Source organism: Manis javanica, chromosome 9, assembly GCF_040802235.1.
Source record: "Manis javanica isolate MJ-LG chromosome 9, MJ_LKY, whole genome shotgun sequence".
NCBI classification, from domain to species: Eukaryota; Metazoa; Chordata; class Mammalia; order Pholidota; family Manidae; genus Manis; species Manis javanica.
The window spans coordinates 60,656,590-60,679,902 of NC_133164.1; the positions used below are offsets into that span (position 1 = coordinate 60,656,590).

The following is a 23,313-nucleotide window of genomic DNA, read 5'->3' on the forward strand; positions in this document are numbered from 1 at the left end:
AAGAAAATTACAGACCAATATCCCTGATGAACATAGATGCAAAATACTCAACAAAATATTAAGAAATCAAACTCAAAAATACATCAAAAAGATCATTCATCATGATCAAGGAGGATTTATTCCAGGGATGCAATGATGGTACAACATTAGAAAATCCATCAACATCATCCACCACATCAACAAAAGAAGGACAAAACCACATGATCATCTTTGTAGATGCTGAAAAAGCATTTGACAAAATTCTTCATCCAGTCATGATAAAAACTCTCTCAACAAAATGGGTATAGAGGGCAAGTACCTCAACATAATAAAAGGCCATATATGACAAACCCACAAACAACATCATACTGAACAGCAAGAAACTGAAATCCTTTCCTTTTAGATCGTGAAAAAGACAAGGATGTCCACTCTCTCCACTTTTATTTAACATAGTTCTGGAGGTCCTCACCATGGCAGTCAGACAACACAAAGAAATAAAGGACATTCAGATTGGTAAAGAAGAAGTTAAACTGTCACTGTTTGCAGATGACATGATATAAATAACCTAAGGAATCCACTCTGAAACTATTAGATGTAATATCTGAATTCAGCAAAGTTGCAAGATACAAAATTAATACACCAAAATCTCTTGCATTCCTATACACTAATGATGAACTAGCAGAAAGAGAGATTAGGAAAACAATTCCATTCACAACTGCATCGAAAAGAATAAAATACCTAGAAATAAACCTAACCAAGGAAGTAAAAGACTTATATTTTGAAAACTACAAGACACTTATGAGAGAAATTAAAGAAGATTCCAATAAATGGAGACACATCTCGTGCTCATGGAGAGGAAGAATTAATATTGTCAAAGTGGCCATCCTGCCTAAAGCGATCCATAGATTCAGTGCAATCTCTATCAAAATACCAACAGCATTCTTCAATGAACTAGAGCAAATAGTTCTAAAATTGATATGGAACCACAAAAGACCCCAAATAGCCAAAGCAATCCTGAAAAGGAAGAAAAAAGCAGGTGGAATTACACTCCCCAACTTCAAACTCTACTGCGAAGCTACAGTATTCAAGACAATTTGATACTGGCACAAGAACAGACCCACAGAACAATGAAACAGAAGAGAGAGCCCAGCTATAAACCCAAGTGTAGATACTCAACTAATATACAATAAAGGAGCCATGGGCATACAATGGAGAAATGACAGCTTCTTCAACTACTGATGTTGGCAAAACTGGATAGCTACATGCAAGTGAATGAAAGTGGGTTATTGTCTTACCCCATACACAAAAGTAAACTCAAAATGGATCTAAGACCTGAATGTACATCATGAAACCATAAAACTCTTACAAGACAACATAGGCAAAAATCTTCTAAATAGAATTCCTAAACACATATCCTTGGGCAAGGGAAATGAGCACATGGGACTACATCAAGCTAAAAAGCTTCTGTATAGCAAAGGACTCCATCAAAACCAAAAGGCAGCCTACAGTATAGGATAATATATTTGTAAATGACATATCCGACAAGGGGTTAACATCCAAAATATATAAAGAACTCACATGCCTCAACACCCAGAAAGCAAATAACATGATTAAAAAATGGGCGGAGGATTTGAACAGACAGTTGTCCAAAGAAGAATTTTAGATGGCCAACAGGCACATGAAAAGATGCTCCCTCCACATGGCTAATTGTCAGGGGAATGCAAACTAAAACCACAGTGAGATATCACCTCACACCAGATAGGATGGCCAGCATTGAAAAGACCAAGAACAACATATGCTGGTGAGGATGTGGGGAAAGGGGAACCCTCCTACACTGCTGGTGGGAATGTAAGTTATTCAACCATTGTGGAAAGCAGTATGGAGGTTCCCCAAAAAACTAAAAATAGAAATACCATTTGACCTGGGAATTCTACTCCTAGGAATTTACCCAAAGAATTCAAGTTCTCAGATTCAAAAAGACATATGCACCCCTATGTTCATTGCAGCACTATTTACAATAGCTAAGATATGGAAGCAACCTAAGTGTCCATCAGTAGAAGAATGGATAAAGAAGATGTGGTACATATACAAAATGGAATACTATTCAGCCATAAGAAAGAAACAAGTCCTACCATTTGCAACAACATGGATGAAGCTGGAGGAAATTATGCTCAGTGAAATATGCCCAGTGGAGAAAGACAAGTGCCAAGTGATTTCACTCACTTATGGTATATAACAACAAAGCAAGCCTGAAGGAACAAAGCAGCAGCAGACTCACAGACTCCAAGAAGGGACTAGCAGTTACCAAAGGGGAGGACAGGTGGGGAGGGAGGAAGAAGGGGATTGAGGGGTATTATGTTTAGTTCGCATGGTGTTGGGGGGTAATGGGGAAGACAGTGTAGCACAGAGAAGGCAAATATTGAGTCTGTGGCATCTTCCTACACTGGTGGACACAGTGACTGCAATGCACTATGGAGTGGGACTCAGTAATATGGGTGAATGTAGTAACCACATTGTTTTTTTTAAATGAAACCTTCAGAAGAGTGTATATCAATAATACCTTAATATAAATAAATGAATGAATAAATAAATAAATAAATAAATAAATAAATAAATAAATAAATAAATAAATAAATAAATATTGCGTGCATTTTGGGAGAAGTCATGTGCACCCAGAGGAATGGGTGTATAACTAGAACTGTCAAAATGACTTCACCCTGTCAAGAGAAGAGCTGCCTCCCTGAAGGACATGATAAATAGACCCTCTCTTGAAGTATCAGGAACTTTGTCTACATTGACTCTGGCCCACACTTCTCTTCGAGTGTATTCAAAGTAAAATTTCACCCTGCTTTGCTAAAAAAAGAAAGAATGTAAGACATTTGGTGACGTCCAGAATTTTTAGGTGGGGGATGCCTTTTCCCAGTGAAATCTCAGGGAGAGCCATTTAACGTGGTCACAGATCTTAGAACCACTGTGATTTCTTCACTGACCTCCCCCACCCCATCCCATCTCCCCATCTCCTGTTGAAGTGCCTGAGGCCTCAAAGAGAACACTTGGGTTGGTCAAAGGAAAGTCTGCAAACTGCTGGTTTAATCCAGGCACCATATTTGCCATCAAGGGATCCAGAGGTTAAGATTCTTGCCTGAGGATAAGCTCAATATTTAGTTTCAGAGCTGGAATATAAGCTAATTTCCTCAGTCTCCAGACAGTGGATTGTTCACTTTTCTCCTTGGTGTCTGTGTCCTTGTTCCTTGCACAAAGCAGTATGTGACCCTTGGATGGATGGATGGATGGATGGTTGGATGAATGGATGGATAGATGAATGGATGGGATGGATGGATGAATGAGTGAATGAATGGCTTAGAGGGAAAATGCTCCGAGCGCAGTGTTTGCAATACACAAGGATAAATGCTCCCCTGTGGATCTTCCTGGTTGAGTATCGTCCTTATATCTCATTTACCTCAAATGTGTATGGAAAGGACATCTTAGAACTCTTGCTGAGTTTTATGATTTATGCTGCTTACTCAGTGGAACAGAGTTGAGAGAACGATTAGGCAAAGTTAGTTTTTATGAATATGTGGTAAATGTGCAGTGTCCAATTAACATTATATTCAAACACATGAATTTCAAACCTATAGGTTGAGAGCCATTAATGGTCCTCTGTAAGGCATACAAGGTTCTTCATAACTGGGTGCCTGTCCCCTCTCCCCTGTCTTTATTTTTACATAGCAGGTGGAGACATCCTGTTAAAATGAAAGTCAGAAGATTTCAGGAAACACCCCCACCCCTGCCCCTTTGTGCCTTTTCTGTATCTTGATCATTGTGTTTGTTACGTCGGTGTTTTTTTTTTTTTCCTTTTTGTATAAACCCATTGACCTGGACTTTTTCCCCTTCTCCTTCACCTTCCCCTCTCCCATACACAGACAGAAACAAACTGTATTGCAATATAGTGTTTCTTAAAATGTCAGAGTGTATCAGTCCTTGGGCTCAAAATTCTTAATGCCTCAGGTCTCAACTCAGAGTAAAAGCTGCTTTCTGTCTAGTGGTCCACAGGGCTCCGTAGGGCTGGCCCACTAGCATGGCAGCCCCCCCTTGCACAGCAGTTAACTCAGGCAGTTACTGCTAGTTGGTTTCCCTGCTGTTCCACTCAAGGGAGTACTCAGGTGTACTTCAATTGAAATGTAAGTAGCATCATACTGGTGGGGTTGGACCTGTGTCTGTGTTTCTTTGGTTGAGCCACAGGGAATTAGGTACTTTATTCATGTCTTTAACATTAAGGTACCATAGTTTTATAATTCTACAAATAATTTGGTTTTTACAGAGATTCTTCTCCTTAAAATAGGCTTTATATTTTTTCTGATAAAAATCATACATAAAATCCAAAAGAAACTTAAAATTTACTAGTGACCCCAGCACCTAGAGGTAGCCACTGTTTATATTTTAGTCCACATCCTTTCAAACTGTTTTCCTATGTGCATTGATAACACATTTTGTTCCTCAGAAGTGTCCTAAGGTGGTTTTTACCTGCTTGCTTTCAGTACTGTTAAGAAGTTAATAAGAATATCTCCTCACATTTTATATACAGAAAAGTTCTGTGTATGAGTGAATGACTTCATTCATTCATTGGTTTTAAACATAGAAAAGAAATAGTGCTATTTATTTGCCAATTTAAATCCTAAAGGACTTTTACTGACTCTTAAAATGTCTGATAGTGTTTTGATGAAAGTTGGGTAATTTTTTAAAGCTGCAGTAAAGGATAATTGTAGGCCTAGAAGTCTACAGCTTGAAAGTGCCCTGGACTTTTAAGAACACATTTTGTACCTCTGGTTCTCAGGGAATTTCAGACATGAAAATCATATTTTCAATACCATGGTGGGAGTGATAAGCCCTATCATAAAATGGATTGAGTTTAAAATAATTTTTATTACTGTCTTCAATAGGAGGCGCTCCTATGTTAATCTTATTACATGGGCAAATGTCCTTTTATCATGTCCTATTCATTTTTCTGAAGGACAACTGGTTCAGTAGTACACTTAAGACGGGACTTTCATTAAATACTTATGGGGAACCTTAATTCATTATGCAGAATATAAAGCTTCATATTAAATTTCCCTTTGTTCCAAATTTACCACCAGGAAAGTCAGCACCATTTTAGACTGAGGAGAGAGTGCTGTTAGTGGTGCACTGTCCTCATGACTGACTCTTGGCATTCTGTGTAGATCACCATGTGATGTTAGGTCAGACACATGTGACTTCTACAAATCTCTTCCCTCAGATTTCCAGGACATCAGTGTTGATGATATGTGAGATGTTAAGTCTCTTACAGGTTCGTCAAAATATTCCTCGCATTGAAAAATCTTGTGGAAGAATGTACATATATATCAAACTTACGTCATTCACATGCTGTCAAGAGCTGACATTGAGAAGAATAGCCTTAGGATTAACTTTTCATTTCTGAAGATTCTCAAAGCTTTATCTTCCTAATTTGCTAAATCACTGCTTTCTGGATGCTGTCATTCTCGCTCCCTTTATAGAAATTACACTAGTGTTCTAACCTCACTGACAGGTGATATAGGAAATAATATGGGGAGCCTTTTTCCCTTTTTGATAAAACTAGTTTCTAAGATAGCATCCATATTGTTGTACAGCATCCTTTGATAAAAAGAATGAGCAGATCCTCTTAAGTCTTAGAAGCAGGAGAAAGTCTGTTTCTGATTAATTGGAATGCCTGCTACCACCGCATTCCAGTTACCAGCATAGCAGCGAGGGCTTGCCTCCCCGCCTCGGGTTTCCTGTCTCCTTGGCAGCTTGTTTGCTGGGGTTGGGTTTAGTGGCTAGTTACTAGAACTCTTTTAAGTACAAAGTTTTTCTTCTTTCTCCTGCATTTCTTGGTCTCCTGGATTTTTTGTCTTTTATTCATTGTTTTCTATATTTATTGAACTTAACTTTTAGGATAGGCAATCTTGTGCCTTGCAAGTGAGTAGGCAACGTATATATAAAGCAATGAAAATACTGTTGTTGTCTCTATACTAGGAAATGTAAAATTATATTGTTTATGGTAAAACTATGATAATTTTTAAAAACTATTCTTTGTTTATAGGTTATTAATAGCTAAGTTTAATCTTTTTGTTACTCACAGTAAATACATTGAGAAGGCCACCATTACTGAGAGCAAGTTCTAGATTTTAATGTCAGAGATATTGGAGCCAGAATCACTCTCAATTTTCAGGTTTGTGAATGATGGAAGTGTGAACTGAATGAGGTGATGTTGCTAGATGAATTTTAACAGAAATAGCTGCCATAGACTACTTTGCCAACTCACAAAAAAAGGCTGATTTTACAGCTGTGATGTAATACTGTATATAGGTCCTTATTTTCTGACTGAGATCATATCTATGAAAGCTCAGGCTTTAAAAAGAGTGTAGGAAAAATGGAGAACAAGTTTTTGTTGCTGTTTTTCCCCAGCTTTAATGAGCTATTACTAAGTTTAAGATGTACAGTGTGTTGATTTGATAGACAACTTCCTATGTTGCAAAACAATGACCACCAACACCTGTATCATGTTACCTAATTACTGTTTCTTTGTTTCTTTTTCTGTAGTGAGAACATTTAAGTGCTACTCTAATATCTTCCTGTACTTTTTGTTGCCTTTAAACTAATAGACTGTTGATTCTACCAAGTTGGTTAGCTTTGATCTGTTAAATGCAGATTCTCTTGAATCCTGTCCAAGTTTAGGTTTAGAATATTCAAATTGTTAAGCTATGGTCCTTAAAATTTTTAAAAATATAGTTTTAATATGTAAAAGTTTGGAATTCACAGAACACCCATTCCATTTCTTGGTCTCAGGACTCTTTAATTGCTTATTTTCTTCAAAGATAACAAAGTATTAGGAAATTCTCTTACTTTTAATCATTCTTTTCCTTTCTCCTCCTTTACATAGTGTAACCCAACTGGTTAATATTAGTTCAGATTGACATTTAGGACAAAAAGGTTTTTTTCCCCCAATTTGATGGAAATCTTCGGTTTATGTTCCACTACAGGGAATTCATTGTCTGACTTGGGGTAAGTCAGGAATTCTCTCTGGATTATTTCCTCATCTGTGACATGAGAGATTGGACCGCTGCGTCTCTAGGGCTCCCTCTGCATTAGAATTTCATGAATCTATGACAAGTCAGTCACTGAAATTTATCAGAAGCTTTATGTAGGAATGTAGAGAAACTGAAGAATAACCCAAATTTGGAGAAAATTCTTTATTACTAAGAGTATTATAAATTGATTCTAATATCTGTTGCTGATTCTAGAAATTTTTTTCATAAGAAATCAAATAGGGAGTTACGACAGAAAGGAATTCCATTTTCTTCATTTAAAAAGTCCCAACTTTAAAGAAGAGGAATTATTTAAATATTACAGATTCTGAAATTAAATCTATAGCTCCTGAAGAGAAGATGAAGTCCCTGAGTGGCTCACCTGTGTTCCATTCCAGTATCACACATCTGACATCATCATGAATTTGTAGTCCAAGCCTTTCCAATCTTTAACAATCTTTGAGGCCCCTTCAACTTCTAGCTTAGCTGAAATACTTAACAAGTTCCACAAAGAATGGACAAAATATAATTTAAAAAAATAAAATTGTTTCTGTCTTCTTTCTCTGACTTGAGTTTTACTCCATTGAGGACATTTCCTGTTTCTAGTATGTCACAGTGTAGTTTAGGAGTCACACCTAACATGGTCCCAAAGTTTCTGAAATATCCTGTCAACTGTAGCAACCAGGCCCTATATCCAGGAATTGTCAAAATACCTGCCTATTGTATTTAAGAGAGTTTTTTTTTTTTAAAGTAAATTGGCAAATACCAACTAAACATTCCAATAAAACACCATTGGCTGAGGAGAGGGCTTAATATAAGTGAATTATTTACTTCCCATTTGGTTATGGTTCTCCGTCTCGGCTGCCATTCAGAATCATCCTAAGGGCCTGTAGAAGCCCCACTGTCCAGGCTGAGCCCCAGATGGTGAGCGCAGTGGCCTGGGCTGGGGTTCTGGCATCAGAAGTGGTGGAAGATGTCCAGGTGCAGCCAAGGTTAGAGCCACTTCATCTAGTGTTCTTTGTTTGTTTGAAATATCACAGTCATCTAGTTATTAGAGGACCGCCCACTAATGTCTGAATGCACTGGCTGTAGGATAGCAAAGTGGTGGAAGTGTTTTAGTGGGGCGAGGTAGGGTTGAGTTGGAAGCCCGCCTCTGTCAACATGAGTTATGTTAACTTGGATAGACATTTTACTCTGCAAGTTCATTCCAGCTTTAGCATTAGCATTTAACAATTATAGCAATTTTCTAGTATTTTCTATGTTACATCAAGAAGTTGATAGTTTGAGATTTTTAATTCAGTTTTGATTTCAAGTGCCATGTGATGGAGGGAACTTTAGTTTGATATTCAGCTAATGAGAATATTTATATATTAGATTTTATGAATTTGAAATTCAGTGGGTTGATGTTGATATTTCTGTTATCTAAGAAGTAGAGCTTTTGAAGCAAATCAGCACAAGCCTGGTTAATGTGTCCTGAATAATGTGTCCTATTAATTATGTCTTAAGCCTACTTAAGAAAAGAAACTATTTTGAGAACTTTTTTATGTACATGGGCATTCTCACTACAAATGAGACTTACACCTTTTCCAAAGCAGGTTTGGAAACTGAGTGGCAGCAGTGGGGGAGAGCCTGAGACATGAGGCAGAGGATTTGAACATATGTCTGGATTTTGCATTTATTGGCAATTTAATTATGGGCAAGTCACTTAACCTCTAAGTTTTAATTTCCTCATCTATAACCTGGGAATAATATCTACCCTAATTATTTCATAGGGTTCTTATAAGGCTCAGATTAGATCATTCATTTATTCCACAAATAGGTGATAGGTGATTCACTTGAGTGTGCCTGTTACTTGCTGGGCAACACGTTAAATGTGAAGATATGAAGGAGGAAAATATGTCCTTGGGAGTTAGCAAATATACTAGTTACTGCTTAGACTTTAAAAAAATTCATATTATAAGCCTTTTAAAGAGGATTAGCTCTTTTATCTTTGTGCTTCCATTTCTCAATACCTGACACATAATGTAAAAGGGGCTAAAATACTGATTATAGGAGGAATGAATCACAAAATTCATTTCCTTGAAAATATTTTGGTATTCTAGACTGTGTCTCCCTTGAACAAGTTGAAATGAATGGAGGTGTTTTCATTTCCCTGTTGGTTTAAAGTTCTACATAAACTTGAACATGGTAGTCTAACCTGAGATGCTTTCAAACCACAGCAACGGTTAATTTTTTAGTTGGAATTTGATTTCAGTTTAGGTTGGCATAGGATTTTTTCCAATCACCATTTCAGCAACATTAGGAGTACCTGTTTTTGGCTAATGTCCTTTTTGTGTTTGGTTTTATTCTGACTCTGATAGTTCTTTTGGAAAGAAAGAAACATTCTTTCCTCTATAATCCCTTTTTTCCATTAAGTTAAAAAAAACACTTTGTAAGTGTGATTTCAAACAGCTGGGTTTTAATCTTTCCAGCTAATGGGAAGAGAGAGTTTGACTTTAGCAGCACTGCTACCACATAGCCTGGATCATAGTCAGTGCACAGATTTTTAACCTGGACCTTGCTGCCAGTTATAAATATACAGATGCGCAATTGGACTGTGCTCACATGTTGTTCTAAACTAGGTCAGAGGCTGTGGTCAGTGTCTTTTTCTATATTCTTTTAGGAGACTGTGAACAAATGGAGGATTGGAATACCCTTTCACACTGGGTCACAGAAATCCTTTGAGGATTTAAGCCCTAACTCTTTATAGAAGGAGTAAGGGGTGATTCTCTTTGCAGCCCACATGTCACTGGCATAGCTGCAGGCAGCCTTGGTGCACTAATGTCGAGGCTTTAATTTGAAGAATGGAATCTTAGAGTCAAAGGACCTTTGGGTTGATCCATGCCTGCCACCATATTCAAGACAGACAGAATTGAGAAGAAATGAAGAGGCTGGGATAGCATCAGTGGGGGTCCTGCGATGCTGCTTTTCCTGAGGTTTTTTTCTACTGGCTAGCCACTGAGTGGGTCATACTGTGTGAATCCTGCCATCTTCTATGGATACTTATAGGAAAAAGCTCCCTGTTGGAATGCAAGGTGATATTCAATGTAAGATATACTTAGACATTTCTATGCCCATGCATATATAACTATGTAATTTCTTTTATCCTCAAGTGGATAGTAAGGTGTTAAGCTTGCAAATTTATTTTAAATTATTTTTGAAGCAAATTCCATTTTCATATATTGATTTGTACAGATTTCAGAGTCTTGTGTTCAGTATGACCCAGGGATTTGGGTTGAGCTCTGTCCTATTTTTTAAGCCAGTCACATGGACCTTGGCATGTATGTTTCTCAGGTAGCAGAGAACACACTTTTTTTTCTCCACGTTTTACATTATAAAATGAATGCTACCCCGGCCTGGTATTAAACCTGGATTTTCATAGGCACAAGATGAACACCAGAGAGGTTGAATATTTTGTCCAGAGCTTCACAGCATCCAGTGGCAAGTTGGAAATAAAATGTATGAGCCTCCTTTTGTCAAACCTGAGCGCCCAGTTCTGGATCCCCAACTGCTGCTTTACAGGCTCCCTTCATCCTTGGAGGTGTGGAAAACTGCCAAGGATGTTTTCAAGCAAAATAAGAGTCCCATAGCTATGACTTTCGCTGGGCCAGCCATGGAAAGGAAGTAGCTGTGTTACTGATTTTGTGGGTTAGAGTTGTGGGGTGAGGAATGTATGGCGGGTGCTAGAGTGCCCCTGGGTGTGTTCCTGTACAATTCATAAAGGGAGGGTCCTTCCCAAGAGAGCCCTTCTCATGTTCAGTTTCCTGGGCTCTCCAGATCGACTGAGTTACCAATCTATCAAGGCATGCAAATGGGGGGGCGCGGGAGGTGAAGAGCATCGAGCTTGCATGGACTACCTTATATTTCATGTTATGCTTTTTCAGAGTGCAAGTTCACCTGCACCAGCGGTAAGTGCTTGTCTCTTGGCTCACTGGTCTGTAACCAGGAAAATGATTGTGGAGACAACAGTGATGAAGAAAACTGTCTCCTGGTGACCGAACATCCACCTCCAAGCATCTTCAACTGTAAGTCCCTCCTAGTCACCCAGGCATCATTAAGCTCGATTATGTTTTGAAATGGTTAGGAGGAAGGGTCCTGAGTGAACAAGGATGTTGTTTGGTCAAGAAGATAAATTCACATTTTCACAAAGGAAATGTTTTCTTTTTCAGGTTAGTGCCTGAGAAAGTGGCAAATTCATTCTATTTTCAGGGGTGGCCAGGAGCACTGTTTTGGAAGAGGCTTTTGCTACTTATCTTAGAAGCACTGACTGGATTCCAAGAAATAATACCTTGACTTAGTATTCTTCATACCAGTTTTGTAGAATTTTTTAAAGAGTAACTTAAAATAAATTTTAAGTGAGTTTAAATAAGCAGAGAAAGATATGTAGTCTATGATTAATCATATTAAAATAAGAAAATAGAAAAATTTATATAAGTCTTTTGAAAAAGGTTCTGATGATATGTTTTTCTATTTGATACTGGATACAAAACAACTTAAGTGAGGTGTTTACATGTGTGAATCCCAAGGCTGAGGCTTTTAGCATTTCTTGAACTTGAAAAAGATGAAATCAAGAGTTTGAAGTTCAGTGATTTTTAATATCATGGACTTTGTGAAGGGGAAGGAGAAACCAGGCAGCTTTGAGATATTGCTGAACTTCTCCTAGGAAAAGTGGCTCATTGTCCCTGGGCCCTCTGGCCCGTGAAGCTGGTCGAGGGTGAGAATGTCCTGTGGCAGCAGTGCTGACCCTCTTCACAGGGCCTTTCTACTGAGATAATTTCATGAAACATTCTGCTTCTTTTACTGATATTTTTTTTGAGGAGTTGTATTTGTTTTTCTTTTACAGATCTTTAAAAATTTGTTATGGAAAACAGCCTATAGAAATACTGCTAGTGTAATGTGAAAGGGAGGAGATTTTCAAAGAGAAATGTTTTTTCTATTCCAAATGTATTTTTATATTGGAGGCAAGCTCAGAGAATGACTGTGCCTAGTGAATTTTAAGCCTGCTATTTATGCTTGCTAGATTAAATAGTCTAATAGTGCTGTCATTTTCCTCAAGTTTTCCTGTTGTGCCAGTTTGCATTTTCTTGTATTGAGTGTTCTTAGAATCCCATCTTTATGCTTTGAGAAGACAAGTCAAGGTTAAGTGTGTGCTTTCTTGGTGTTTGGCCCATGTGCCTTCTTGGGTGCTGTTTGTGCAGTGGCCTTTGGGTAATGCAGCTTGACTGGACTCAGGGGAGGGTCCCCACAGTGAATGCTCCTGCATGCTGTGGGCCAACTGCTGGCTCGGGATCCTGGCCCTGGCACTTAGCCAGTAGCCAGGCCACTCTGTTGGGTAACAGAGCTCATCTGCACTGTGGACACGAGAATGGGTATCATGGGGAGTAAATGGGTTGGTCCAGCTGAAGCACTTAGGACAGAATCTTGCTAGTGCCAACCACGTGATAGATGTCCCCAAGACTCAGCTTAGGGGGTCTCAGAAGGAGAAGAGAAATATAAAGGCAATTTCTTATTTTGTTTTCTCTACACTTGAGCAACAGAAAACATATATACATGATAAAATACAGAGAGAATATTGTGACTGTGGATGGCACCATGACTGGATTTGAGAGTTCAGTGTGAAAAGTAGACAGACCAAACCTTTGGACTTCTGCCTTGGGGCATGTCACAATTCCTCTGCATCTTCAAGGTGCTTCTCCTTCACTTCCAGGTCCTTCCATGTGGTTTTCCCGTTGTGTTGAAACCCCTTCCCTGCCTTTCTTTTCCGGCCTCTCTACTTCCTTGTTAGTATTCTTTACTGTTTGTTAAAGCCTATTTCCAATCTTTTCTATTCACTTTTTAAAAATATGATCACTTCAGTTTTTGATTAGAAGCCAGATGAAGCAGTTACATGTATAAATGGCTCAACATTACTTAGGTAACTATGAGAGTTTGCCCTAATGAAGGAATCTTAAGGTCCTGTTGGCAAACTTTAGGGCCCTACTATTCAGACATAACTGAAACTTGTGTCCTTATAGCTAAAATGAGAGATTATTTACAATGTGCTCTCTTTAAAGAAGATGGAAAACCAGGATATAGCACAAAGGGCATGACTGTGGCTGTGGCTTTAGTTTGACTTGGGTTCAGATTCCAGCTTAAGGAATTAATTGAACCCCTTCCAAGCATTGTTTTCCTATCTGTGAAACAGGAATAATTTCTGTCACATAAGGTTGCCTGGAGGATTTAGATGAAACAATATACTGGAAAAGTGCCTACATAATTGCATCATGATTATCATTATCCCTACTCATTATGTGGCCATTTCTTGGGGAGGGGGACCACCATGACTTTGTATTGCCTGTCTTTAATGCCAGGGCCATTGTTCATATGTAACAGGAATTTTCAGGTGTCCGAGGGTGAGTTCCCCTCAGAGGATCTACATGTTTCCTGCCTACTCTGTCCCTGGGGCTGAAGGCTGCTTACTCTGATCTGGCCAGCATCTCGTGTACACTGCTTTCTTTTGGTTCTTTGCATGCACCAGAAGGAAGCAGCATTTGTCACCATCAGAAAATTTGCTCTGAGTTTGTTGTGGCTGGTCTGTTCTTTGGTGGTCAGAAGCCTTTGGGAAAGGCTGCTCTGTGTTGATGCTGGAAGATGATCTAATATTGAATGAATATATTCTCTTCCCCATATGCTATCAGGTAAGAATACAGAGTAAACAAAGGATATTTTACTTCTTGTTAATAACTGCGTAACTAGGCTTAGATGCTCTCCACTTGTAGGTAGGTTTTAATGGATCTACTAATGCATTTCATATAGGAGGGTGGACGGGCTACCTTTCATGGATGCTAATGCTGATGATGAGGCTTCCCTTCTTCTCCACCTTGAGAATTGTAGGAATTCTTGTCTATAAAATATTGCATTCCAGAAATATGAATAGTGCTTCCTCCTTGTTCCTATTCAAGAACAAGATTCACTTACTCAATCTGCTTTTTCCTTGCCTGGAGGAAACATTCAGTGTTCTGCTGTTTGATTGTGTTTAAAGCGAGGTGGAATCTTCTGGATTTCCAGATGAGTTAGAATTAGTTTTCTCCCTGTATTGTTGGCTGTGGCATGCACCATGGCTCAGATGTCTTGGTCCTCTCTGTCTCTCTCATTTGATATTTGCTAAAATTTAGTATGAGTTAAGTGAGCCCCAAAGGGTTTTGCACAGATGTGGAGGATTGGCTGTTTTGACTTTCTCATAGGGAAAGAGTTTTACAGGATGCATCTTTCTACAGATGAGGGAAAATTCTATCAGCCTAAATTGCTGATTTTCTCATGATTTTCTCTTAGCTGCTTCATCAAAATATGTACTCCTGAGCACAAAAAATACAAATTATACAGATAAAATGATTTATTATTTATAAATATAAAATTATTTTTGTAAAATTACTATATTTACGAATAAAATTATTTAGGTCCCTTCTTTGATCCTTGTGCAGGAATCATGGGGGACAAAGCAAAACACAGATCCTGTTATCAGGGTGCTGACAGTCCAGTGGGAACTGAAAGATTCACCCACAGGGGGGGGAAATGAACAAAGGCAAAGAGAAGTAAGCAGTTCCAGGATGAGTGTATGAGAATCCTTTTGGTTGGACTGGTAATCATGGTGGCTTCATGGAGGAGGTGTGCTGGGTGACATGGGAAGGACAGCATCAGGGCCAAGAGCAGTGAGTATGGGGAGAGTTAGGCCAGAGGCCCTGACTGGATGGGAGGCCTGGGCTGGGAGTAGCCTGCGCTAGGGTGGAGTGGTGGGATGGGCCCATAGATAAAAGCCATGCTACCCCTTCTGCCCTTGCCTCTAGAAAGAGACTGACCGTGTGGGTACCCTGTGTGGGGGGGAGGGGGAGGGCTACACAGCTTACCTGTCTCCCTGAGTGATACCGGCATCGCTGTCCCCTGATTTTCACAGGGTGAACTCTCTGCCTCAGGATTTCTACCGTGCTGAGTGTTCCCAGTTATACCACATTTCCAAAGTCCCTTTGCCACATCTTGATGAGAGAAAGCAGATATCCTTTGACTTTCCAGAAACAATAACTGAGTAGCCTTGGAAAGGGCTGTGTACTTTGAAAGTGTTGGTTAGAACATACCTCCCATGAGCGATCACTGCTAAGGCATTTGTGCTGCTAGACCTTAAGAATGGGCCAAGGCTGAAATGCGGCCAACAGCCCAAGGCTGAAATGTAGCCAACAGCCCAAGGCTGAAATACAGCCAATGGTCAGTCCGACAACTTTCACTTTCAGCTTCAGAGGGATTTCCAGTTAACAGAGGGGCTCTGGTTCAGGAAAGTAGGGGGTGGGAAGCTCTCATCCCTACTGCAGGGGGAGTTGTTTTTTTCTCAGTAGGTGACTTCATAAAACTCAATCTCAGAACCAGTGAATTGGAGTTAATAAAGTATACCCAATTAAGCCAGGATTTTAACTTCAGGACATTTTCAGAAAGAAACTTTCTTTTTCTTTTTCTAAGGCTATTTAGGATAATAACAACAAAATAAGATAAAATTCAAAATACTAAACTCTGAACTAAGTGTCTTTCTTTGAAGCCAGCTCTTCCTACCTTCTTCTCTTCTTGCCAAAGGGACTGTCATCCTACTTGTCACCTCGGCTCAAGTCACCTATAGGCACCGAGCTGTACCACCCTGAGCTGTACCACAGCGCCTTTGGCTGTCAACCCCACCTCCCCAAGTATGTTTGCTTGTTTATTCATTGGTTAATTCACTCCATTTTATTGAGATATAATTGGCATATAACACTACATAAATTTAAGGGGTACGGTATAATGACTTGACTTACATATATTATGAAATAATTACCACAATAAGTTTAGTTAGCACCAAGTTTTTTGTGTATGGGACCAGGCTCATAACTGTATAGAAAGCATACCCACAACCAGGCTTCACAAAGACTGGATCTTTAATTTTTTGTATAATGATTTCGGTAAACATGAATGATAATTCCCCAATATAATCAAATATCCTCTTAGAGTTCATATCTTTTCAGATGTCTTATAAATAAATGTGTGTTTTGTTTTGTTCACAGTTTGTTTGTTTGAACCAGGATCCAAAGAAGCTCCAGCATTACTCCAAGATGGACTGACATGTCCTTAAGGATTTTTTTACTCTAGGTTCCCCCTGACTTCTTGGAATTTTGGATGGAAGGGGCTGGGATTATTTTTCTGTAGAATTTCCATACTCTGGATTCCGCTGGCTGCTGTCCTGTGAAATCACTGAATATGCTCTTCTGTCCCTCACAATTCCTATCAGCTGGTAGTTTCATCCAGAGCTTGGGGACATTTGGGTATGGATACGGTCTGCGTGAAGGAGCCTCACAGGCATGACAGTGCTGCCCATTCTGTCTGTTCAGCTCTCTGCTGTGTGATTATCATTGATCATTAGGGGTTGCCAAACAGTCATAACCTCATTCTGTCCTTTTTCCTCTGTTTATCAGTGGAGATACTTCTATTAAGAGAACCTCCCCATCAGCTATGGATTATCATGAAGTAGATATCATTTAGGATGAGTTTTAATAATGAGAAAGTTGCCTATTACCCTTCAGAGAAAACCAATGAGATGTTTGTTTTGGGTCCTGATAAACAGATGAATGAAAACACCTTTGATGTGTGCACTGAACCTTTTTGGAACCCCGTTGGCTACACTTAGGTGACCGACTCCCAGGTCTCATCCAGGATTCTTAGTCGCCAGTAGCCTGTTTAACTTCAAAGAAGTTTCCCTCCAGGGTTGCAGGGTCTGAGTGTGTCCCTCAGTCCCCGGGAGTCTCATGAGTTCACTGCCTCATACCCGCTGTCCCCTCCCCTGGCTGATCCTTCCTGTTCCTCTGGGCATACTCAGCCTCCTCTTGCCCCTTGTCCTCCCCTACCTACATCTCACTTCCTGAAGTGCCTTCTTCACATCCTGGGCCTCTCAGCCCACCGCTCTCTGCTGTATCCACCTTGCAGAACCTAGGGGCTCTACCCTGCACTCCAGCCCCTCCGGAGAAGCCCCCAGCTGCCAATGGGCTGGGCCTGAGACCTCAGTCCACTGGGCTGGGCCCTCAGAATGAGAACTGTTGCAGTTCTTTGGTAGAGCCTGCTCCTATCTTCCTTGCACTTGTCCTGACTTTCCCTGCTTGCCTTCACCCTCCATCCAGACCTAGCCCTTTTCCTTCCAGTGTCCGCTCAGGTCCTGCCGTGTTTGAAAGACGGCTTGATGGCTCTCCCTATCCCGTCTAACCCCTTCTTACCCACCACTGCTCTCTCCTAGCTGCTTTTGTGGGTCAGTCATTCACTGCTAGATCTGGCGGACTTTTTTCCATATTTCCTTTTTATTAGTCTTTCCTCTGTACTTGGTAAGGTTGATCATCCCTTTTTTGAGATTCCCCATTCCGTGGGGCAGCAGGATTCACAGCTGGCTGGTCTCTGGACACATCAGTAATTCCTTCTCATTGGCAGCTCCTCTGTCCTCCAGGTACCAGCTTTGCCCATAGTTCTCATTCTTTGCCTTTACCTAGGTAATTCCAGACACTACATGGCATCAAATCTATCCCCATATTCTTATCTCCAGCCCAGCCAGTATATCCAACTGCTTGTAAGGCCTCTCTTCCAAACCTCTCAAACTCTGAGCATCCATGACTTAACCAATTTCTTCTCCCTTCACTCCCAGACCAATTCCTCTTCTGGTATTTTCTTAGTGCTATATATGCCACTGATATCTGCCAGTTACATCAGGTTGGTCACCCTCTGTAACCCCGCCCCACAGCTAGAAATAATTTCTTCTACTTGGAACCTGCAACACTTTGGCCCCTCTTAAGGTATTTTCTGTTTTACTTGATCATGACATGTAAGCAGATAGAATTCCCATTAGATATTAAGCTCTTTGAAGGGAGGGGCTCTGCATACATCTTTGAAAGCCCTGACACTGCTAATAACATGGACTGTACCTATGGACACTTTTCAAAGTATTTATTGAATTGAACTGAAAGCCATTTATACTACCTCTGCTACTTTCCACCATCTATAAGCATGGCCTTGAGTTGAACAGTACCTGTAAGGGTCTCTACTGTAACCCTAGTGCCTACCATAGTGCAGAGCATATATATACCATATGGTGCATGGCCATATGAAGCATACAGTATGAGGATGCATAGCATGCTATACATGGGATATATAGCATATGCTGCATGGCATGTATAGCACATGGTACATTGCATTTATAGCACATACTACGTGGCATATATATGGTATTTGTCATGTATAGCATATAGCACATGGCATATATAGCATAAGGTACATGGCATATATAACATATAGTACATAGCACATATAGCATATAATACATGGAAGATATAGCATATGATGCATTACCCTGTAAATATTTGCTGAATGAATGGATAAATGTGATTATTTTAGAAAACTCAAGTCTGACCAGAAGATGGAAAACTTTGGTTTTGTTTTGCTAGTGCCCTGCTAGTGGAACTGGAGGGTTGAAAATACCTATATAATTCTTGCAGTTTGAAAGATAGGCAGAAAAGGATAATATAAGGTGTGTCTTCCCAAATTGTCATTACAATTTTTTTTGGTATTAATATACAATCACATGAGCAACATTATGGTTACTAGATTCCCCCTTTTATCAAGTCCTCCCCACATACCCCATTATAGTCACTGTCCATCAGCGTAGTAAGATGTTGTAGTCACTACTTGTCTTCTCTGTGTTATACTGTCTTCCCCTTGCCCCCGCCCTACGTTATGTGTGCTGATTGTAATGCCCCCCTTTCCCCTTATCCCTCCCTTCCCACCCATCCTCCCCAGTCCCTTTCCCTTTGGTAACTGTTAGTCTATTCTTGGGTTCTGTGAGTCTGCTGCTGTTTTGTTCCTTCAGTTTTTTCTTTGTTCTTATACTCCACAGATGAATGAAATCATTTGGTACTTGTCTTTCTCCGCCTGGCTTATTACACTGAGCATAATACCCTCTAGCTCCATCCATGTTGTTGCAAATGATAGGATTTGTTTTCTTATGACTGAATAATATTCCATTCTGTATATGTACCACATCTTCTTTATCCATTCATCTACTGATGGACACTTAGGTTGTTTCCATTTCTTGGCCATTGTAAATAGTGCTATGATGAACATAGGGGTGGATATGTCTTTTTGAAACTGGGATCTTGCATTCTTTGGGTAACTTCCTAGGAGTGGAATCCCTGGGTCAAATAGTATTTCTATTTTTAGTTTTGCAAGGAACCACCATATTGCTTTCCACAATGGTTGAACTAGTTTACATTCCCACCAGCAGTGTAGGAGGGTTCCCCTTTCTCCGCATCCTTGCCAGCATTTGTTGTTCCTATTCTTTTCTATGTTGGCCATCCTAACTGGTGTGAGGAGATATCTCATTATGGTTTAATTTGCATTCCCCTGATAATTAGTGATGTGGAGCATCTTTTCATGTGCCTGTTGGCCATCTGAATTTCTTTTTTGGAGAAGTGTCTGTTCATATCGTCTACCCATTTTTTAATATGATTATTTGCTTTTTGGGTGTTGAGGTGTGTGAGTTCTTTATATATTTTGGATGTTAACCCCTTGTTGGATATGTCATTTACAAATATATTCTCCCATACTGTAGGATGCCTTTTTGTTCTGCTGATGGTATCATTACAGTTTGATTACCATAAACACCCAAAGTGACCAGAGCAAAAGCCAGCTAGTGTAAAGTATTCATTCTGTGACCAACAGTATGATAGACTTTTACTGTTCTTTCCTGGGGTCCAGGTTTCCCAGTACAGCAACCTTTTAGAGACAGAGACCTTTGGCTTCTGAATATCTATATTATCCCATATATGAATAGCTGGTTCAAGCCAAACCCCAGAGAAATGTGAACTGCTTCCTGCCAGGCCCTAAAGCCATGTGAGTGTGTGCTAGAGTGTGTGACTGTCAGTCTGTGTGTGGTGTGTGCATGCATGAGTATGTAAGTGTGTCTGGGTGTGGGTGTGTTGTACACTTTTTGTTAACTGATTAGTTCAACCAGGGCAGGTGCTCATTTTTTGCCTGGGTTTCATATTGCTCCTGGAAAACATACTTTCATATGGACCCAATGTTATAAACTGTGATTAGTTTCCCAGGCTGGTCCTACAATTTATTTAAAATTGTCCTACAAAGTTAAATTTCAGGCCCTGATTTCCAGTCCTGGAGTCACCACTACTGACTGTGCCTTTAGTCAAGTTGTTTAGCTGCTTCATGCCTTGATTTTCTTGTTTGTAAAATGAAAACAGTAATATTATTACTTCCCTTAGAGGGTTCTTCTGAGGATTTAATAAAATAGTTTAGGTCAAGGAATTAGAATAATGCAGGTAGTAAATGGTCAATAAATATTATTCTATTTATAGCCCTGTTTCTCTATTTTCTGTCTTTTAAATTTCATTCTGAAATAATTTCCAAACTTGGAATAAAGTTATAAAATTTATTTTATCATTCTGTCTTTATTATTATTAACATTCATTTTTTTTCTGAACCAGTTCAGAGTAAGTTGCAGACATGTCTTTTTACCTCAAAATACTGAAGTATGTTTCCTAAGAAAAAGGCATTCTCTCCCTTAACCATAGTACAGTTACCAAAACTCAGAACGTGTAACGTTGACAGTACTGTTTTCTAATATGCAGTCTGCGTTAACCTCTTGCTGGTGGCCTCAGTCATGTCTCTCCTAGCAGCTGTCCAGTCAGCAAAGGCTCGGAGGATGAGGAGCCGAACACCAGTGGGGGGAGGCTGTGCTAGGAGACCACTCGGCGCCCTCCCCATCAGCCTGTTCCTCACCTCAGGTGTCCCAGAACAGGAGCACCCACCAGGAGTTCATGGACCCAGTGTTTTTAACCCACTTCTGTTTCCCTGGTATTTCACATCCCTTATTCAAAGATGAATGGCAGCACTGCACCTTGGGAGAAGGCCTGGAACTTCTTAAAGAGTGCAGGTGAGGCAGGCAGGGAGCTGCCATTTGCTGAGTGCTAGCTATTTACATACATCATCTCCTGTACCTCTCAAAACCATCCTAGAAAGGTTTCACAGGAAACATTGCTTAGAGAGGTTAGGTGGTGTATTCAGGGACACACAGCTAGAACGTGGCTGCCGTTGGGAATGATTTCAGGCTGTGGATTTGTTTTTGCTTCTGGGTATTTGTTTTCATGGTCTCCTCCCCCCACTGCTCACCCCCAGCCCCGCCAACCCTGTGAGCATTCACTTACCAGTTTTTAAAGGTTTGTAGGATTCAAGGATGGAGATAAACAATCTGTTATTATTTATAGGCCCATAGAGTGAGTGCTCCAAGAGGGATTGTTTATATGATGGTTTTTAATTGATACATAGATGATGGTAATCTTGGTTTCATCCTGGATTTTCAAATAAATTACAAAAAATTAACCAAAGCCCCAGTATGTCAGGGGTCATTGATTTTGTTGAGCTCCTTTGGGTTTTCTCTACTAGTTAACTAATCCCTTTCTCAGTTCTGCCCAGGATGTATACTGTTTACTCCGTCTGGGGGAAGTCAGTTCCCTTCTGTTTTATTTCCCATCTAGAGGGTGAGCATGATGACAGCTGCCTTGTGAACACAAGAGGTTGTGTGGCTCAAGCATGGTGGGACTCAATGACAGAGTGACCCTATCTCTGCCATTACACTCCCCCTTCACCTGCTGAGAGCATCAAGAGCCCTCCTGGGCTGGAGGCTTTTAGCCCTAGACCCCTGCTTTTTCCTCCAGATCTTGTGTGAGTCTGTGGCCCCTTCAGACTCCTTCAGCTGTGCTGACAGAGGAGTGGGGCTCTGCCTGCTTCTGTGGCCATGAAGTACTCAGTGGATTAGACTCTTGATGTTGCTGACTGCAGGGAGGGTGGGACAAAGGTCTTCCAGTGTGCCGTGTTGTCCCAGAGCATGGTGGGATAGGTGGACCTGGGCTCTGAAGGTTCGTCTTGCTTTTTTCTGGTTTACCTTGCTCAAGGCCAGTAGTAGAGACTGCTTTCCTTGAATCAAGCTGTCCTGTGGAGTAGTGTATATTTTTTTGACAGGACTATCCACTCCCTTTTTCAACCTAAAGAAAAAAGAATCGGTACAATTATTTACTTGGGTGAAAATGATCTAAGATGATATTTAAAACAAGGTGCATCTCTTAGACTGAGCCTGATCAGGTTGCAGGTTGTCACTGGCAACAAGCTTCCATCTGGGTGCAATTTGTGGGGTGAGCCACAGAGGAGGTACTGGCAGTTTGCTCACCCTCCTCCTTCACCACCAAAGAGTATCTCTCACGCACACACACACACACACACGCACACACACTTTGGTTTGCTGCCTTTGTTTCTCCAAGATGGTTTTCTGATGAATTGAAATCTTGTAGGGTCTTGAAAGGCAATTCTGCCTTTTCAAATAAACAAAGGCAGAGAACAAACGGGAGGGAAAGTTTCAATAAACCTTGGGCATCATTTCCTCCTGCTGTGACACTAAATTTACGTGGATAAAAACAACCTCTTAGATTTACATTTTGATTCTGTTACTGCTTTCATGTGTGCTGGGCTGTCCCACTTCAGATGAAATTTATCCACTTCTTTAAATATTTAGTAGTCTAGCGTGGATGTTAATGAAAGTCTGGCGGTGCTATTTTGAGAATTGCAACAATGACAGTAATTTTCAGTGTCAGATTCCTGCTTCGCAAAGGGAAAGATAGGAGGAGGAGGAGGGAAAAATGGTTTCAGTTCTAATAGAGTTTGCCATCCGCTGGGCTGTGCCAGACAGATGGGTCATGAATACTGTCTAGACGCTCTCTGCCTGAGCAAAGCCTTGGTCTCTAAGGACACGCTATGAGACGCCGGCTTAAGTAACTGGGGAAAGTCAGGGCAAGCTCTCCTGTAATCAAATAGAAATCAATGCTGATCCTGCTTCCTGGGGGAAGCCAAGGGGTGGGTGGGGAGGTTAGATGCAGAGGGGGCATTAAGAGAAACTGCCCTCTGTTACTGATCAATTTTAGTGCAAACTTGACTAATATTAGGCATTAGGTGAAAGTGTGAAAGGATAGTTGTAGTATGATAATGTTACATATTTAAACTGTACTCTGCCACAGAATGTAGAATGATTTAATTCATACTTGGTCCTTGAGAGGGTGGAGAAGAGAACAAAAGGAGCATGTCTTCTTGTGTCATTAAAACAAGAATGCAGACCACGGGCGAC

The 23,313-nt window shown here is 40.3% G+C and overlaps 1 protein-coding gene across 31 annotated transcripts in view; it reads left to right on the plus strand.

Annotated features, from left to right (window-relative positions):
• Window positions 1–23,313, plus strand: part of LDLRAD4 (low density lipoprotein receptor class A domain containing 4) — a 524,574-nt gene that overhangs the window by 284,569 nt on the left and 216,692 nt on the right. For 29 of the 31 annotated variants that reach the window (XM_073212702.1, XM_073212701.1, XM_037025633.2 and 26 more), the window contains one exon: window positions 10,988–11,128. The exons of 1 other annotated variant lie outside the window; for it this stretch is intronic. Coding sequence is in view for 23 of the 30 variants with exons in the window: in XM_073212689.1 (XP_073068790.1) it covers window positions 10,988–11,128 (141 nt within the window). In the remaining 7 variants the exon portion in view is untranslated. Of the gene's footprint in view, window positions 1–10,987; window positions 11,129–15,698; window positions 15,806–23,313 lie in introns of all 31 variants that reach the window. One more of the 31 variants, XM_073212703.1, reaches the window with a different exon arrangement.